The following is a 19,658-nucleotide window of genomic DNA, read 5'->3' on the forward strand; positions in this document are numbered from 1 at the left end:
AACACAGCACTTGAGCGGCCCGGCAGCGAGAGACGGGCCCTGGTCCCCGTCCCGCTCCTGCCTGGGGCTCGGGACCCTGGGTGTCATCGCCTCCCGCCGGTTTCTCGGTCTGCAGCGTGGAGGCCGACGGGCGTCCGGCATAGCAGATTAGGGGGAGACACCCCTCACTGGGTGTCTCCTCCTCTTCCTTCCTCCTTCGTCCTCCTTCCTCCTTCCTCCTCCCCCTCCGACCGCAACTCCCGTCGGACGCTCTCTCCCTCGCACCCTTCCCAAGTCGGCAGCCGGTGCCGACCGTCCCCGGCGGCCCTCACGGAGCGCTCGCCGTGTGCGGAGCACGGCGCTAAGCACCCTCCCGCGGGGCCCGGGCGGGCTTCCGCCCCACGGCGCTTCTGGTGTGATGATTTGGGCCGAGGCCGGCTTTGCAACACCGCAGAGCTTCCGAGCTGGAAACTCCTCCCAGCGAAGCGCGGCCGGCGAGGCGATTCAACATCCTATTTTGGGGCGGACGCCCGGCGCCCCACTGGACGATGGTCGCCGCGGACGCCGGGCGCCCTCTGCTGGGCGGCCCCTTTCCTCATTCAGTCATTCGGTACTATTTACTGAGCGCTCACTATGTGCAGAGCACTGGACTCAGCGCCTGGAATGGACAGTGCGGCAACAGAGAGGGGCCACCCCTGCCCGACGACGGGCTCGCGGTCTAGTCGGGGGAGACGGACGGCAGAGCGGAACAGAACGAAACGGAAACGAGACAACCTCATCACGATAAATAGAATGAAGGGGTTGGACACCTCATTAACTAAATAGGGTAATTAAATAATATATAGAAAGGAGGACGGTGCTGAGAGGAAGGGAGAGGGGGAGGAGCAGAGGGAAAGGGGGCTCAGCTGAGGGGAAGGGGGAGGAGCAGAGGGTGGAGGGGGAGCAGAGGGAAAAGAGGGGGGCTCAGTCCGGGAGGGCCTCTTGGAGGAGGCGAGCTCTCAGTTTTTGTTGCCGCCGGCTACCCGCTGCGCCCCCGATGGTGGATCTCTTTGGCCATTTCATTTGAGGATCGTTGAAAGAGGTTTAAGGGGCGAAAAATAGAAGAGCTCCGTGTCGACGAAACCTCCGGGAATGATCCTTCAAGAGGAAGAGAACGTATAATAATGACGGGATCCGTTAAGCGCTTACGACGATGCCTGACTACTTCTTTTGCCGTCCCTCTCCCCCTTTTAGACTGTGAGCCCGTCGTTGGGCGGGGATCGTCTCTATCTGTTGCCCAGCTGTACATTCCGACCGCTTAGTACGGGGCTCTGCACGCATTAAGCGCCCAGTAAATACCATTGAATGAATGAATACTGTGTGCCAAGCACCGGTCTAAGCGCAGGGGAAGATAGAAGGTGATCAGGTTTTTGTTTTTTGGGTTTTTTTCGTTGTTGGTATTTGTTAAGCGCTTACTATGTGCCGAGCACTGTTCTAAGCGCTGGGGTAGATACAAGGTAATCAGGTTGTCCACGCAGGGCTCACAGACTTCATCCCCATTTTACAGATGAGGTCACTGAGGCCCAGAGAAGTGAAGTGACTCACCCAAAGTCACACAACTGACAAGCGGCAGAGCCAGGATTAGAACCCCTGACCTCTGACTCCCAAGCCCGGCCTCTCTCCGCTAAGCCACGGGAGGGCTTATTTTGGCGGTCTGGAGGGTGAACCTATTGGAGGTTTTTCAGCTCTTTTATGATATCGGAAAAGCGCGAACTACGTGCCAGGCACTGTACTGAGCGCTGGGGTAGGTAGAAGGTTGGACACGGTGGGTGTCCCATGTGAGGCTCCCGGTCTTTATCCCCATTTTGCCGATGAGGTCATTGAGGCACAGGGAAGCGAAGCGACTTGCCCGAGGTCGCTCAGCCGACACGTGGCGGAGCCGGGATGAGACTCCCAGGCCCGGACTCTTTCCACTAGACCCCGAGGACCAACGAAGGTGTATTAAAACGCAACTGAACTTGCTTTGAAAAATCAACCCTATCCCCGAATCAGTCGGTGACATTTATTGAGCACTTAAGGCGGTGCAGGGCTCTTTACTAAGCGCTTGGGAGGGCACAGTATTAGTAGAGGTGGGAGCCATCTTCGCTACCCACAAGGGAGTTTTCAGTCTTGGAGGGGAGACGGGAAAAGGAATTCATCATTCATTCATTCAGTAGTATTTATTGAGCGCGTACTATGTGCAAAACACTGTACTAAGCGCTTGGAATGTACACTCCGGCAACAGAGACACAGGGGAAGGGCAGATTGGGAGGAGCTGGAGCGCAGAGCTTCGGGGGTGGGCCGAGGATCAAAGTGTTCAAGGGGTACGGCCCCGAGTACCTAGGAGAAGCGGGGTGGCCAGTGGTTAGAGCCCGGGCCTGGAAGTCAGAGGACCTGGGTTCTGATCCCGGCTCCGCCACTTGCCTGCCGTGTGACCGCGGTCAGTCGCTTCTCTTCTCCGTGCCCCAGTTCCCTCACCTGTAACCTGGGGAGTAAGCCTGTGGGGCCCCATGTGGGACGGGGACTGTGTCACCCCGGTGCTTAGAACAGTACGTGGCACGTAGTAGGCGCTTAACAAAGATTGTAGTTAAATGCCATAATCGTAAAATGGGGATTAAGACAGCGAGCCCTATTGCGCGGCACCCCGGTGTTTAGAACAGTGCCTGGCACATAGTAAGCGCTTAACAAATACCACATTTATTAATTGTTATCATCACATGGGTGGTGCTGAAGGGAGGGCAGATAGAATGGGGGAATCGATCGATTGTATTTTATTACTCTTACTGTTCTGATCGCTTTGTCCAGTGCTTAGTATGTGTCCAGCACTGTTTTATAGATTGGGGTAGATACGAGAGAATTAGGTCAGACACGGCTTCTTGGAGAGATTAGTCAGGCGAGACCTCTGGGAGGAGGTTGTTTTTAATTGGGAAAGCAAGATTTATTTCTTACATTACTGAATAATCGTCTCTCTTCAAGTCTAGATGTGCGACCGGCTATTTCTTTTTTTGTTTTGGGTTTTTGTGTGTGTGTGTTATTTGCCAAGAAATGAGTGCTCTCCCAGTAAGGAGAGTCCCAGAGAGCTGCAGTCCTTAAATAAAAGTCTGGGAGGCAACCCCCTTTGCCTCCAACCACCACCAGAATCCAGTAGTTAATAATAAGAAGAAGAAGAATAGTAGTAATAATAATGGTATTGGTATTTGTTAAGCTCTTACTCTCTGCTAGGCACTGTTCTAAGTGCTGGAGTGGATACAATCAAATCGGAATTCGTTCTGCGTGGGGCTCGCAGTCTCCATCCCCATTTTATAGATGAGGGAACTGAGGCACAGAGAAGGAAAGGGACTTGCCCAAGGTCATACAGCAGGCAAGCATTAGAGCCGGGATTAAAACCGTGACCCTCTCACTCCCGGGCCTGGGCTCTCTCCAAAACGAAGGGCAGGGAATGCGTCTGTTTATTGTTGTATCGGACTGTCCCAAGCACGCAGTATAGCGCCTGCATATAGTAAGCGCTCAATAAATAAGCGCTTAGTACAGTGTTCTGCACATAGTAAGTGCTCAATAAATAAGCCCTTAAGTACAGTGCTCTGCGCATAGTAAGCACTCAATAAATGCTGTTGAATGAATGAATGAATGAGGCACAATGAAGTCAGGCAGTCGTATTTATTGAGCACTCGCTGTGTGCAGCACACTGAACTAAGCCCTCGGGAGAGTACAGTGTAACAATAAACAAGACACATTCCCTGCCCACAACGAGCTTGCAGTGTAGCGTGGGTGACAGACATTCATCGAAATGAATAAAATTACAGATATGGACATAAGGGCTGTAGGGTGGGAAGTGAAGTGACTTGTCACCCAGTGGGCAAGTGGGGGCGAGGGGATTAGAACTCAGCTCCTCTGACTGTCGGGTCCGGGCTGTAGCCTCTAGGCCCTTCTCCTCTCTCCCCTTCTCCCCCCTCTCCCCGCAGCTGGGATGGGAGGCTCTGAGGAGTTGCGTTACGGTCCCCCAGCGAGAGATGGAGATGTCTCCGGAGACGGGGGGACGTTAACCTGGATTTCAGGGTCGGAAAAAGACGGTTGAGGAATGGCCAGTGGGTTCTGGGATGAGCCGTCCTCTGGGTGTTGAGGCTGTTGCGTTTTCCTCCCTCCGGGCTGGAAACGGGTGCACCGCTTTGGAAAGCCCCGTTGGAATGCGCCTCTTGGAATCGCATTTGGGCGCGGAGGCTGGGGTGAAGTTTTTCCACCCCGGATCGAGGTCCGAGATCGCGATTCATTCCGTTTAGGGCCTTGAAAGTCCCCGGAGATATGGATCTCCGTATGCAGATACGGGAGGCAGAGCTAGCCCATTTTTGTCTGGCACAGATTCCCAGTGGGTGGAATCAAGAGTCTGAGAATCCAGTGTGGGACCCTCAGAGGCTCTCTTTTGGCATCTACCTCCCAAAATGGGCAACAAGGGCCATGAGGCAGTTTTAATGGGGCAATGTAAGGGCATTTTTTAAAAAATCAGGCATTTTTTCAGATGGTTTTTAAATATGTGTCGTGGAAGAAAGAAGACTCGACCCTCCTACTTTACCCTTTGAAGGCTCAGCAGAAGTTGATTGGCTTTCGTTCCCTCAGATCCTGAGCCTAGTGGGAGTCTCTGGGTCCCTCCCGCCCCCGAAGGCCTCCGTTCCGGAGCCAGGCCGAAAGTACGGAAGATGTTCTTTTCTTCCATAGCGTTATCGCTATCATCATTCATGATTGCGGTACTTAATAAATCCTGACTGTGTGCTAAGCGCTATTCTGGGCACGAGTTAATTGGGTCCGACACAGCCCCCGTCCCACGTGGGGCTCACCGTTTAAGTAGGAGGGAGGACCAGGATTGAATCCCCGTTTTGCAGATGAGGTGAGTGAGGCCCAGAGAAGTGAAGTGACCTGCCCGAGATCTCACAGCAGATGAGGGACGGAGCCTGGATTAGAACCCAGGTCCTCTGACTGCCAGGCCTGGGCTCTTTCCACTAGGCCACGCTGCCTCTCTTCTCTGTTCCCGGGAGATGACGTCAAACCGGGATCGATTGAGAGAAAAGGATGAGGGTGGAAAACCGTCCCTGAGGGAAGCCCACGGAAATAATTTGAAGGGTTAAAAAGCACCTCGGCTATTTGTTTTCTTCGTTGGTATTCAAGAGTTCAAACTCCCCGTTCTTGTGTAATGCTCACCATTTTTAGCCTTAACAATCTGTCAGCCCCCGATCCACCCAACTCTGAATCCTCAGCTCCCGGTTGATGTAGACGCTAAACCCCGATCAGATTCCTGGAGATATTCGAAGGCTTCGGGCCCGGCTTTCGGAGTCCCGGGACACGGGAAGCGGCGTGGCCCAACGGGTAGATCCTGGGCCTGGGGGTCCGAAGGTCACGGGTTCTCGTCCCGGTTCCCCCGCTTGTCTGCTGCGTGACCTTGGGCAGTTCCCTGGGTTTCGGTTCCCTCATCTGTAAAATGTGACTGTGAGCTCCACGTGGGACAGGGATCGGGTCCCATCCTATTGTATCCACTCCGATGCTTAGTACAGCACCTGGCCCGTAAGGGCACTTAACATATACCACAGTTATTATTGATTGTGAGTCGACCAGTCGGAAAAATCAGGGATTAGATGGCAGGTTCTTTGCGGGCAGGGACCGACAGCGTCTTCCTCGTCCGGTGTGGCCTCTCTCGGGCACTTAGGAGCCGGCAGACGGTTAGGACTCAGTAAATACTGTGAATTTGTGTATTCGGGGCATCGAAGAGAAACGAATGGCGGGAGACCGATGGTGTTTTATTAAGGCTTCCGGTGTGCTGAGCGCTGGGATGGATCGAGGGGAATCGGATGGGACTAAGCCCGACGTAGAACGGATATTCGATTCATTCGTTCGGTTGTATTTCTTGAGCGCTGTGTGCAAAGCACCGTACTAAGCGCTTGGGAGAGTAAGATCTAACAACTGTACCTTTAGACTCTAAGCTGTCGTAGGCAGGGAGTGTCTGTTTATTGTTGTGCCGTCCTCTCCCCAGCACTCAGTACAGTGCTCCGCACACAGTAAGCGCTCAGTAAATACAAACGGATGAATGAATGAACAATAAAATGACAGATTCCCTGCCCCCATCTCCATGTGACAGCAGAGAAGAGTGAGGCCCAGACGATGGAAGTGGCTTGCCCAAGGTCACCCGGCAGGCAAGTGGCAGAGCCGGGATTAGAACCCAGGTCCCCCGACCCCCAGGCCCAGGTTCCCTCCGCTCGATAAGCTTTCCATTTCTCAGGTGATCTCTGAACCGTCGCAGGGGAAATGTTAAGGGGCAGAAAAAGCGCTCACTCTGTGAGCAAGTCCACCGTCAAATGACGACGGTTTGGAGAATAAGCGGGCTTCCGGGGACGGCCATTAGTGATTCACTGAGCGTGCAAGGAAGGGAAGAGAATTCCAACAGTTGGCATCCGTTGAGGGAAACCCACGCTCGGGTTTTCTACACCGCCCTAAACCGCGTTGATTCATTCGTTCGGTCGTATTTATCGAGCGCTTACTGTGCGCAGAGCACCGTATTAAGCGCTTGGAAAGTACAATTCAACAGAGACGATCCGTCGATGATGACACGGCTCCGAGTCATCATCCCTGGTATTTATCGAGCGCTTACTGAAGTGGTGTGCCGAGCACCGTACTGAGTGCTCGAAGAGGACAATCCAACAGAGCTGGAGGACACGTTCCCTGCCCACAAGGGGCTCCGGATCCTGTCTCGGTAGGAGAAGCGACCGGGTCAGCCCGTTAGGCGCTGGGGACGCGTCCGCTGATTCCGTGGGCTCGGCGGTCTTCCGAGCGCGCGGTACGGTAGCGCTGTTTCCCGGGAGAACGGGCCGGTTGGCCGTGCCCACCGTGGGTCGGCCGTCTCGGGTTTCCACAGCTTCCCGAGCCCGCCTGTTGCCGGCCCGACGTTGGCAGGTGGGAGCTGGTCCGCCTTAGACCCGCTAAAGGTCCCACCCCAGGTGGCGGGCGGCGTCGCTCCAAACGGCCGAGGGGAAGCCCGCCGCCGTTCCTCCCTTGCTCGGGTCCCGTCGGAAAGGATGGCAGGTGGACTGCCATCCTCCCGTGCGTCATCTCCCCGTTTTACCCTCCTTTAAATCGGGGAGATCCAGAAACGGTAAGCCGCCCCTCGGCCGTTCACGCCGCCGGCCGGCTTTTCGTAAGTCCGTATTTACCGATCCTTTCGTAGCTCGATGCGCGATGAAACCGTTGTGTTTTTCTTTGGTGTAGCGCCTCGACGGAAGTCTAGCGGTGTCCACCAGTAACCCCGCCTTGTGTTTCTCCTTCCTCAGGACTCCTACAGGAAACAAGTAGTAATTGATGGAGAGACGTGTCTCTTGGATATTCTCGACACCGCAGGTCAAGAGGAATACAGTGCAATGAGGGACCAGTACATGAGGACAGGGGAGGGATTTCTGTGTGTGTTTGCCATAAATAATACTAAGTCATTTGAAGATATTCACCATTATAGGTGGGTTTTAAATTTAGCTGGCGTGTAGAAAGGTTAAATACGTCGGCGGGGGGGGGGGGGGTGATCTTTTTAAAGTTAAGGAGCTGCCCGGCCGCTCCCGGAGAATGGAGGGGTTCGGTTGGAATGGGCGGCCCCCGGAAACTCTCCTCAGACTGTTGTCTCGAACAGCCGCGGAAAGACGGTCTGAGTGGACGTCAGCCCTCTGCGGCTTCTCGCGGGAACGGTGGAGACGGAACTCGCCCGAAAGTAGCCGCGTTAGAAACGAAAGCCCGTCCCGTTTTTCTCCGACTTCCACGGTGGGAGGGCCCATCCCTTCAGGAAAGGCCCAGCCTCATCCCTTTTGAGTCCAGCCCGCTCGTCGGTCTCCTCGCTCTTCAGATCCCCGGGCCCGGAACTTTCCAGATGAGTGTAGCCTCCAGCCGGGGTACGGAGCGGAAAGGCCTCGGCCTGTTCCAGGGGCTGAACCGTGAGGAGAGGATAGAGGACGGGGATGATCTGTGAGCTCCGATCGGAATCCTCCGGTTTTTCCAGAAACCAGACGTTCGCAGAGCGGAAATCACACAGGGTTCCTCGGTACCCTGGTGGCTAATAATAATAATAATAATAACAATGATAATAGTATCTGTTATGTAGCAGAGACTGCAAAGCGCTGGGGTAGATACAAGCCAATCAGGTTGGACACGGCTCCTTTCCCACATGGGTCTCAGGGTCTTAACCCCCATAATAATAATGATGGTATTTAAGCGCTCACAGTGGGTCAAGTATTGTTCTAAGCGCTGAAAGAATACAAGCTAATAATAATACTATTTGTTGAACGCGTACTAAGTGCCAAGCACTGTTCTAAGCACTGGGATAGATACAAGGTAATCGGGTTGGACACAGTCCGTGACCCACGAGGGGCTCCCCATTTTAAAGATGAAGGGAACTGAGGCCCAGAGACGTGAAGTAACTTGCCCAAGGCCCCGCAGCAGAGTGGAAGAGTCGGGATTAGGACCCAGGTCCTTCCGACTCCCAGATCTACGGTCTAGCCACTGAGCCCCACTGCTTCTTAGGGATGTCCCGGCTTAACTCTGGCACATTCTGCCGCGCTTCCGAAGTCTTTTTAGTACCATCTGAGTCCACACTGGCAGGGAAAGCGAGGGCGTGAAAGGCAAAATGACCATCTCCAGGTAGTGATGCTCCAAAGGAGAAACAGCCAACTCGGGGACTTTGGGGTCGTTAGAAATCTGAAGCGGAAAGGGCAAAGAATTGCCCTCCCGGCACTTGGCCGCACCCGAGAAATTCAGTTGGCACAAGCGTTTTCCCCACCCGAGGGAGTCCGCCGTCACCGAACTCCCTCAGGGGTGATGGCGGACGGACGCGCCGTAGACGTCGGAGCCCTCGGCGTCCGATTTCTCCCGAGGGTCCGCCCGCGGGGGCGGCTCCCTAACTCCCGGTACCTTTGAACGTTCACTCAGGACCCAACTGTTTTAATTGGGCCCAAGAGCGGTCGCTTCAGCCGTAAACATCAACTGGAGGTCGTTAGGCGGCAGCCTGACGGCGAATCTGCCGGGCCTTCCCCCCGTGGGAAGACATAATGAAGGGTTTCAGACCGAGGACCACCTCCTGTCTGTCGAATGACAAAGCTTCTCCAGGTCAGGACTGTGGGCCCCATGTCCACTGTGTCCGACCTGATGACCTTGTATCTACCCCAGTGCTTAGAACAGTGCTTGGCACACAGTAAGCACCTAACAAATACTATTATTATTGTTAGCTTGTATCTCTCCCAGCGCTTAGAACGGTAGTTGGCACACACTAAGCGCTGAACAAGCATGGCATGATGTAGCGGATAGAGCCCTGGGCTGCGAGTCAGAAGGTCGTGGGTTCTAATCCCAGCTCCGCCACGTGTCTGCTGTGTGACCTCGGGCAAGTCACTTCACTTGTGTGGGCCTCGGTTACCTCATCTGGAAAATGGGGATTGAGACTGTTAACCCCACGTGGGTCAAGGAACTGTGTCCAACCTGATGGTTTGTATCCACCCCAGCGCTTAGTACAGTGCCTGGCACAGAATAGGCGCTTAACAAATACCATAATTATTATTAATTATCATTATTATCACCAGTAGGCCAGTAAGCTACGTTCCAAGTTAACGCGGCGAGGGAAGAGGAAATTGGCGATGGATTTTTCCTTCCGTTCTTTGAGTAATGCTGCTGCAGTTCTGCCAGTTGGCTCAATTCATTTGTTAACGTCCTCTAGAATGAACTAGGAAAACCCTTAATAATAATTGCGGTGTCTTGCGGCTTACTCTAGGCTAAGCGCTGGGTTGGATACAAGATCCTCACGTCCCTCACGAGGTCCACAGTCTAGGAGGGAGAACGGGCATCCAATCCCCATTTTGCAGACGAGGGAACTGAGGCTCTGAGAAGTGAAGTGACTTGCCTGGGGTCACCCAGGAGACGAGCGGCAGAGCCGGGATTAGAACCCAGGCCCTCTGGCTCCCAGGCCCGGGTCCTTTCCCCTAGGCCAGGCCGCTTCTCTGGGTTTACCACGGTTCAGTACGTTCACGACCGTGCCGCCCGCAGACGGCTAATAGGGGGATGTTAACAGAAGTCGGAAAGTTCGTCTCTAATGACGAGAACTTTCGGCGGGGAATCATCTCGCCCTTCTTCCAAACGTCCTTGGGGCCGACGAGGCTTTGGGTCCGGCCTCAACTAGACCGTTTATGTCCCACACAGCAAAGACTCCAAACCAACACCGACCTTGGCCCCACCTGAGAACAGGTAGCTTTAGGCGTGTGGCGAGGAAAAGATCAGACTCTCCATTTTGAATCCCGCCCCCCTCCCCTGGGGAAATGCCAAACCCAGACCCAAACGGAGAATAAGATCTGTTTCCTCCCCTGTAAAATGGGAATTAAGACCGTGAGCTCCATGTGGGGCGTGGACCGTGTTTAACCTGATTATCGTGCGTCTTCCCCAGCGCTTAGTACGGTGTCTGGCACCTAGTGAGTGCTCAGCAAATACCACAGTGATGATGATTGTTTTTTTAAAAAAGACCAGATTTTTTATCAGTTGTAAAGGCGTTTGCAAGTTCAGTTCCTGCAGCACGCCTCCAATCCTCTGGGAGCTTTTCACGTGGTTTCAATATCGCCCGGTCGTCTGAGAGGCTTCTGCCGAGGAAGGGCGTCCTCCGTGCCTGCCGGCATCCAGACGTCCGACACGGAAATGTCCTTTTGTACGAACGGCCTCAGCCAGTCGTATTTATTGAGCGCGTACTGTGGGCAGAGCACAGTACTCAACGCTGGGGAGAGGACAGTAGAACAGACAACGTTCCCTGCTCACAACGAGTTTAGAGTCTAGAAAAATGGCCCCATCTGGCCATCTTCCATTCCGGAAATATTTTTCGAGAGCTCGCCAATCTGATTTTGAATGTGGGCCTCCGGCAAGCCGAGGGGTTGCGAGGGAATGGGGTTCGGGGTGGCTGGGGCGTCCTTGTGCCGTCCTGAAATGCGCGTGCCGGATGTTCTGTGTCCCTCCCTTTGGCTGTGCTAATGCTTCTCCTTTTGTTTTCCAGAGAACAGATAAAAAGAGTTAAAGATTCCGAAGATGTCCCCATGGTCTTAGTAGGAAACAAGTGCGATTTGCCTTCCAGAACGGTAGATACAAAACAAGCTCAGGATTTAGCTAGAAGTTATGGCATCCCTTTCATCGAAACCTCAGCAAAGACGAGACAGGTAAGGAAAAAAACGGGAAACAAACCCCCTCCTACCTTTCCCCCCATCGCCTCTCCCCCAACCACTTTTTTTTTTTTTGACTCGGGCCCACCGTGCAGTCCGTTTCAGTTTGGGGCAGTGACCGATAGCTGTAGGACATCTCTTGATCTTACCCTGTGGTGAGGTGAACCCATGGTATTTATTGAGCGCTTCCCGTGTGCCGAGCACCGTACTAAGCGCTCGGGAGAGTACACTGGAATAGAACCGGCAGACACGTACCCTGCCCGTAAGGAGCTTACAATCTAGAGGAGTGCATTCATATGGAAGTTATCTGAGGGAAAGGACGAAGGATCCCCCTCTAACGCCCCTCTCCTGCCACGCGTCCCCCACTCCCACTAAGGACAGAGCGAGAAACCGGTAAAAGGAAAAGATGGAATGTCACAAGAGGCTATTATTAGTCCTCCCCCCACCAAGGCCCCTCCTCACATTGGCCGTCGTGACTCGGTTGGCAGACTGCCCTTTCTTGCCTTCGAAAGCCGCCTCGTCCCGCTTTGAGCTCCGGCGACGTCTGCGGTCCCGACTCGCCAGTCAGTCGGTGGTGTTTTAGTACAGTGCTCTGCACGCAGTGAGTGCTCAAAAAATACTATCGAATGAATGGAGGAATGGTATTTATTGAGCGCTCACCGTCTGCCGAGCACTGTACCAAGTGCCTGAGGGAGGACAGTACAACAGTATAACAAAGTCCCTGCCCATAAGTGGCTTCAGAAATGCAACAAATGCATGGCGTTTTGGAAAAAAATCCTCTCAACCTATGAAGACCCACCCTTAAAAGTTCTGGAAGCACATAATAATAATAATCATTAAGGAATTTGTAAAGCGCTTACTGTGCGCCAGCTACTGAACTAAACGCTGGGGTGGACACAAGCAAATCGGGTTGGATACAGTTCCTGTCCCGCACAGGGCTCAGAATGTTCACCCCCATTTTAATAGATGAGGTCACTGAGGCACAGAGAAGTGCAATGGCTTCACCGAGGCCACACAGGAGACAAGTGGCGGAGCCGGAATTAGAACCTGTGACCTTCTGCCTCTCAGGCCCGGGCTCTCTTCACTACACCATACTGCTCCTCTTTAAGGCCTCTTGTTCCCCTTGTTTTTACCTCCGGGAACATGATTTTGTCTATTTCCAAAAGGGGCTTTCATTTTCAAAGAGGTGTCCTCTGCCAAGCGGTCCTTTATGAGAGGCCTTTAAATCCAGCACAGGCTTAGAAATGTAAGCAATCCAGATTCCTTGTTTCTATGCAGGGACTTGTGGACAGGGACTTTGCTCGCTGACAGAACCAGTCTTGTAGCCTTAGATTTTATTGTAGTCTTCAATTGCCAAAACATTATTTACGTAGGAACAATAATAGAGATGCAGGTAATACAGTCCTCTAGACTGCGAACTCACTGTGGGCGGAGAACGTGTCTACCGACGCTGTCGTATTGTATTCTCCCAAGTGCTCAGGATAGTGCGCACGCAGTAAGCCCTTAATCGATAGAAGAATTTAAAAGGCAATGCAACGAGTCCTTCATTTTCTATTACCTTGAACATTTAAAGGTTCAAAAATGTTGACAAATATGTTTGAATTGAAAATTCTATAAAACTAGAACACCTAATCTGTGTCTTTTATATGTAGGGGGATTGAAACAGCCCCATAAGAGTGTAGGATTACCATCGAAGAAATATTTTAAGACCTGTCTGTAACTTTACAGATCTACATCCGTCTCAATAGGTTGATGCGACGGTTGTTTCCGACTTTTCTTTTTCTTTTTTTTTAGCTATCTGGTCACTTTTTGTCAATTTTTATCTGGGTAGGCTTTTGAAAACCGTAGAATTAGTTGAAGCATTTACTACTTCAAGAATATTTGAGCGATAGTTTAAAAATGATAAAGTCTTTCTTCTTCTCTCTCCTCCCCCCTCGCCCCCAACCACTCCCCACAATGTAAATTATTTTTACCCAGCAACAGATCTTCCAGATCTGCACCTAAAATATCCATGTCATGGAGTGACACATTCCTGGTCTTTATAGGAATTGTAGAATGATGAAAGACTCTGCCTGCCGTGGAAATCATTCCCAAACCAGGAGAGATGTAGTTCAAATGGAATGTAAATGGAATGATGCATGTCTCTTGGGGGTAAATTCTATATAAATAGTCCCGCCCTTGATGGCTCAGATGAAATTAAATATGAAAAATGGGAGAAGAAAGAAGTCGACCACTGAATCTTTTTTTTTCTCGAATGTGTCTAGCTATGACTTCAGTCTTTTAGTTTGGCTCTTAATATTCGAGCACGTGATATCTCGATCTGCTTTCGGAGCACTTCCAAATCGCTGCTTTTAGATTCTTTTACGTAGATTTGCCAAACTCTGACCTGATGAAGCATCTGCAAATTCTCTGTGATTTCTATCGCTGCGATGATTTGATTCCGATCGTTTGCTCAGAAATTGAGACTCGAAAGTCTGCTTACCTGCACCTTCCTTAAAACTATGGGCATAGTTGTTCAGTGTTCATTTGTAATGCGTTTTATTGGAGAGGCTTTAAAGAGCTAGTCTTAGAGTTGAATTTCAGCTGGATTGTAAAACTTGATTATAAGTTTTTTTTACTTCCTAGATCAGATTTGATATTTCATAGCGTGGGTATTGTAGAAATCGATCAGTCCGACAACACGAGCCGCTCTGTTAACTACGAAAGAGGTCGAATGCCGTAATTCTGTATGAGGAGAATTCAGGACACACATCCACCGATGACTGCATGCGGGTAGAGAGATTGTTTCAGTTTCATTTCTGATTTAGATGGTTTAGGTCACGCTATGCAAAAGCGCAGGCTCTGCGGGATTCTGTAGTGGTTACTCGGTACAGATCTCCATCCCTCCCCCCGCAAAAAAACCCCCAACAAAAACAGCAAAACATTTTTAAGCTTTATTGCGTTGAGTGCGGCACTGCAATAAAACACTTCTAAAGGTAAGTTATTTGAAGCCGAGTGGCCACCTCTCTCTGGAAAACCTCTCACCTGAAAACCAAGTTGGCGCAAGAGAGGACCCTCCGGCATGCCGGCGGCCATTAGGGAAACCTGTACCAATCGATCAGTGGTACTTATTGCGTGCTATGTGCAGAGCACTGTGCTGAGCGCTTGGGAGAGTCCCAGTACACCAGAATGAACAGACACGCTCCCCCCCCCCCGACAAGGACCTCACGGTTTCGGGGGAGTTTTTCTACCCGCACTTGGACGGACCCATGTCGACTCGCTTTGTATGTAGAATGATGGAGAAGCAGCGTGGCGCAGTGGAAAGAGCACGGGCTTTGGAGTCAGGGCTCATGAGTTCGAATCCCAGCTCTGCCACTTGTCGGCTGTGTGACTGTGGGCAAGTCACTTCACTTCTCTGGGCCTCAGTTCCCTCATCTGTAAAATGGGGATTAAGACTGTGAGCCCCACGTGGGACAACCTGATTCCCCTGTGTTTACCCCAGCGCTTAGAACAGTGCTCTGCACATAGTAAGCGCTTAACAAATACCAACATTATTATTATTATTATTATGGTTTGGATGGTTTCGAATGCGTCTAGCCCTGACTTCAATCTGTTACTTTGGCTCTCAGTATTCGAGCCCCTGATACCTCGATCCGCTGTCGGAGCACTTCCGAATCGCTGCTTTTAGATTCTTTTACGCAGATGTGGGTTGCTAAACCCTGACCTGATGAAACGATTACCACTCCGATGGGGCTCCAGGGGCGATCGGTCGACGTGGTCAGTCGTGTCGGAGAAAGGGTCATCGGTGTTTGAGGGGGCATTTGAGCGCGTCCTCTGTTCAGAGCACTGGGCTGAGGGCTTGGGACAGTGGGATCTAATCGAGTTGGTCAACACACTGGTCCTCTCGAGTGTAAGCTCGTTGTGGGCAGGGAATGTGCCTGTTAGCTGTACTCTCCCAAGGGCTTAATCCAGGGCTCCGCACTCAGTAAGCGCTCAGTAAATACGATTGAGTGACTGACTGACACACACCGTGCCCATAAGGAGCTTTCAGTCTACAGGTGAATGTCGCTCATTGTACGTGTTTTAACTGAGGATATAAAACCCAGCTTCCACGTTGAATTTCCTCAAATGGCTCTCTCTCTTTTTTTCTTTAATGATTGCGGTTGTGTTAGGCACTTACTATGTGCCAAGCAGTGTACTAAGCTCTGGGGTAGATACAAGATCAGCAGGTCCCACGGGGGGCTCACAGTCTGAGTAGGAGGGAGCACGGGCACTGAATCCCCATTTAGCACATGGTGGAACCGAGGCCCAGGGTAGTGAAGCGACTTGTCCAAGGTCACACGGGCGGTGGAACTGGGATTAGAACCCAGGTCCTCTGACTCCCCGGCGCGGTCTCTTTCCATTTGGCCGTGCTCCCTGGAGAGACTCGGACCCGATCCCTCAGTCTCTCAAGCTCATCGATCGATCAGTTGTATTTATCGAGCGCTCACTGTGATGCCGAACAGCGTACTAAGCGCCGTGGAGAGTCCAACACAATATAACGGACCCATTTCCAGCCCATAACGAGCTCGTCGCGTCCAGCGCAGCCGGGGCCTTGGGGGAAGGAAGGCCCATGAGAACGGGCGAATCTCCCTTCTGCACTTCTGCAGTTCTACGAGATCCACTCGAACGTCTTGCCTTTTTCTGGGGCTCGCTCGGGACATGAGTTGACTTCCATTCCCCGTGAAGCCTGACCGGGCTTCCTACGGGGCGGGATCGTTTCTGTAAATTAGTGTGACATTTTCAAGTCCAACCGGCTAACTAGCGTGGACAGAGGATTCGATTTGCTACTGGGCCAGGGCTCTTTTTTTGTCAGTCCTCCCTTCTTCCGCTCCCATAAAGTCGACTCATCCTTGTCAAAGGGATTGGGCATTGAGAGCCATTGATTTAAAAAAAAAAAAAAAAAGATTACTAAGCAATCTAGCTATTTCACCCTTGAAAATGGGATCGCGAATTGGGGTCCATAGGTTAAAAAAGCAACTACGACTACTTAGCAGTGTGGTTATTTCTAGAAGCCCCTCTCTCACACACAGGCCGCCTACAAGGCGTCATTTCTAGAAAACTGAAGGGAGCCGGGGCGTCGACGGATCAATTGGCCTGCTGGACTTTGAGGACCCGCCCTCCACCAGGGAGAACACCCCATTTAAACTTTTAATTGACCCACAAGGAATGGAAACTCTTACCCGTTCTCCAGGTAGAGAACTTTTTTCCATGTACAGTTGTTTTGTTCCTGCAGTGCTAGGTGACTAACAAAAAGCATCAGGTGGCAACCAGGTCTCTCCTTAGATGACACCGTCAGGGGACTATTGACGAAAGATTGGGGGACGGCGGAACTTTTTTTTTTTTGTCAATTTTAGCTTATTTTGGTCAACCGAGTGTTTCGGGAATCTCGCAGCCTCATCGTCTCAAAGGAGGGAGGTCTTTCCCGATAAACACTCGGCAGTTCTTAGGCAATTCTCTTACGGTCTGGAGGAGTTCTTAAAATATGAATCAAAAGTCTTTTGCGTTGAAGGTTCTCACTGTCTGTACACTTCGAGGTCCTGGCTGTTTATTTTGAATCTTATAATAGGTAGGAGGCACTCCGTATAAATCCTCGAAAGGACATTTAGCACAGTCAGAAAGTTTTGAAGAAAGGGATCAGGGCGGGTGATCGGCTCTTTCCAGTCGAACCGTATTTTCATCGTGGTACGGAGTCCCAGCGCTTGGTGGGCAAGTTCTCCGTTCTGGAATAACGACCGATCCGCGATAACGCTCTCTCAGGAGGCAGAGACCTGACCCTGACGTCTTGGTGGTGGGCATTGTTTCTTTCCAAATTTCCCTTCCTCTTCTCTCTGCATCGCTGAAAGGAAAATCACATTCGCAGTTTGTGGTGATGGAGAAGTTTGCGTCGAAGCATCCAATCGGATTTTTGAAATCAAGCCGCATTCAGATAGTCTGTGGAACGGGGCACAGCGTGGTCCGACTCTTGCCCAGCGTGTGTTTTGGCATTTGAGCGTTTGCAGATGATGCTATTTATTTTCTCTTACATAAGGATGATGTAAAGAACATCGAGAAAATATGAGCGTTTTTATTTTTAGCTTTTTGTTTTTTATTTCTCAAGCGAAGGGGATTCTATTTATGAAGAGATATAACATGGTGTGATTATCCCTAGCTGTTGTTAAAAATAGGGTTGCCTTAGAACCTCCAATAAAAGGGACTTTTCTATCTAAAGACAATCCTTAATACATTTTCTTTGGGGATCAACTGACTAAAAATATCACCCCGTCCCTTCATTCTCCAGATGGAAATTCAGGCTCAGATGACTTTTCTTTCGGTTAAAATGTTTGTAGGGAGCTTAGCCAATGTAAGTGAAAGTGAGGAATAAGTTGAGAGAGAATTTTTTGGAGGGGAGGTGGGTGGGAGGGAAGGGGAGAGAAAGAGATCTTGCATAACCTAAAAAGCGAATCTGCAAAAATAAAACCTGCCTTCTCGGCGTTGCCAGTTTCCTTTTAAAAGGCAGATTGTCCAGATTGGGTCATTTTAAACGTACCCTTACCCGGAGGCAGGGGGATAGACTAGATGACCCCCGGACACCCTCTAGCCCGAAGACCCGAGTCGCTGTCCCACCTTCAACCCACACATCTCGATCAGATTTTTGCTTGGGTGTGGATTTCCACAGTCTTTACAATGTGGCGAAAGGTTATTATTACTGGAGATAATAATAATACTAATAATAATTGTGGTATTTGCTAGGCACTTACTGTGTGCCAGGCACTAGTCTGTGTGCTGGGCTAGGTACAAGATAATCAGGTTGGACACAGTCCCTGTCCCACGTAGGTTTTTACAATCTTCTTCCCCTTTTTCCGGATGAGGGAACGTAGGCCCAGAGAAGTGAAGTGACTTGCTCAAGGTCACACAGCAGATAAATGGCAGAGCCGGGATTAGAACCCAGGTCCTTCTCACCCCCGGGCCCGGGCTCTAGCCATTATGCTACGCTGCCATTGGCCAGGTTGTCATTGGAGCAGGTTTGAAGAAGCAGCGTGGCTTAGTGGAAAGAGCCCGGGCCTGGGAGTCAGAGGTTGTGGGTTCTGGGCCCGGCTCCGCCACGTGTCGGCTGTGTGACTGTGGGCAAGTCGCTTCACTTCTCTGGGCCTCAGTCACCTCATCTGGAAAATGGAGGTTAAGACTGTGAGCCCCACCTGGGACAACCCGGTAACCTTGTATCTCTCCCAGTGCTTGGCATGTAGTAAGCGTGCCACAAGTACCACATTTATTTTATTTATTTTTATACTGCGAGGAGAGCAATAACCAAACAGATCGTGTACGGAGAACATCTCCTGCCACGAGGCTGACCGGAAATGGACCGTTAAATTCACGACTTGACTGACCAAACTCCCGGGCATCAGTAGAACGTGCAGTCTGGGGTCCTTCCCGCATGTCGAAGAAGAACATTTAGCCATTTCAGGAAGGCAGAAGGCATTAATATAGATACTGAAGCATTTACCTCCTTGGAAGACCCTTTTGCTGGAGATTGCCCGTTTTAGTCATTTTAGTAGTAAATGAATAAATTAATCGGGGGGGCGGGGAGAGAGAGAGAGAGACGCTAACCACTTAAAAGTCCACAGGCGTGTTTTCAGAGCCTGACCTTTTCACAAACATCTCTTGTTCTCTGAAGACCAATTACACCCTCTGGGGCTTTTCCATAGCTGAGAGTGGTGGCCCTTGTTATGGTTGTTAATATTAATAATAATAATGATAGTCGTAAGCACATACCATATGCCGGGTACTGTTCTAAACCCTGGGATAGGCAAAAGATAAAAGTCAGATTGAACACAATCCCTGTCCCACCTGGGGTTTCCAGTCGAGGAGAGAGGTGGGGTATTAATCCCCATTTTCCAGATGAGGAAAGCCGAGGCCCAGAGAAATGAAATGACTCACCCGAGGTCACCCGACAGACAAGCGGCAGAGCTGGGATCAGAACCCGGGCCCTCCGACTCCGGGGCCCGGGGCTTTCCCGTAGGCTCCCGCCCGTGACGACGGGATTGACTTTTTGTCCAAGCGAAGCTCACGGTTTCAGCGTCCGCCACACGGCCGCCCCAGGGGATCGCCTTTGCCGATGAACCGAACCTTAAAGGAGTTGTGTTTTACAATGCAGAGAGTGGAGGATGCTTTTTATACATTGGTGAGAGAGATTCGACAGTACAGATTGAAAAAAATCAGCAAAGAAGAAAAGACACCTGGCTGTGTGACAATTAAAAAATGCCTTGTAATGTAACCCGGTAAGTTGGCGCCGTTAACATGTGGCAGAAAGGTGACAATCCCTTGGAAGGTAAAAATTCCGTTTCTAATGCTCCTTCGCAATCTGTCAGGTGTTAGACTACGGGAGAGGGAGGGACGCTGGTTTCTTCTGTCGTGATTCCTGAAATCGTAGACGGCCTCGCGTCTTTCGTTTTTGCTTTCGTCAAG

The 19,658-nt window shown here is 51.2% G+C and overlaps 1 protein-coding gene across 2 annotated transcripts in view; it reads left to right on the forward strand.

Annotated features, from left to right (window-relative positions):
- KRAS (KRAS proto-oncogene, GTPase) overlaps positions 1-19,658 on the forward strand; it is a 41,207-nt gene that overhangs the window by 11,170 nt on the left and 10,379 nt on the right. Inside the window, exons 3-5 of one of the 2 annotated variants that reach the window (XM_029054637.2) lie at positions 7,305-7,483; positions 11,033-11,192; positions 19,348-19,471. In XM_029054637.2, the coding sequence (XP_028910470.1) occupies positions 7,305-7,483; positions 11,033-11,192; positions 19,348-19,467 (459 nt within the window). In that variant the 3' untranslated portion in view covers positions 19,468-19,471. The remainder of the gene's footprint in view (positions 1-7,304; positions 7,484-11,032; positions 11,193-19,347; positions 19,472-19,658) is intronic. The other variant, XM_029054640.2, reaches the window with a different exon arrangement.

The sequence above is a fragment of the Ornithorhynchus anatinus genome, chromosome 2, assembly GCF_004115215.2.
Source record: "Ornithorhynchus anatinus isolate Pmale09 chromosome 2, mOrnAna1.pri.v4, whole genome shotgun sequence".
Lineage (NCBI taxonomy): Eukaryota > Metazoa > Chordata > Mammalia > Monotremata > Ornithorhynchidae > Ornithorhynchus > Ornithorhynchus anatinus.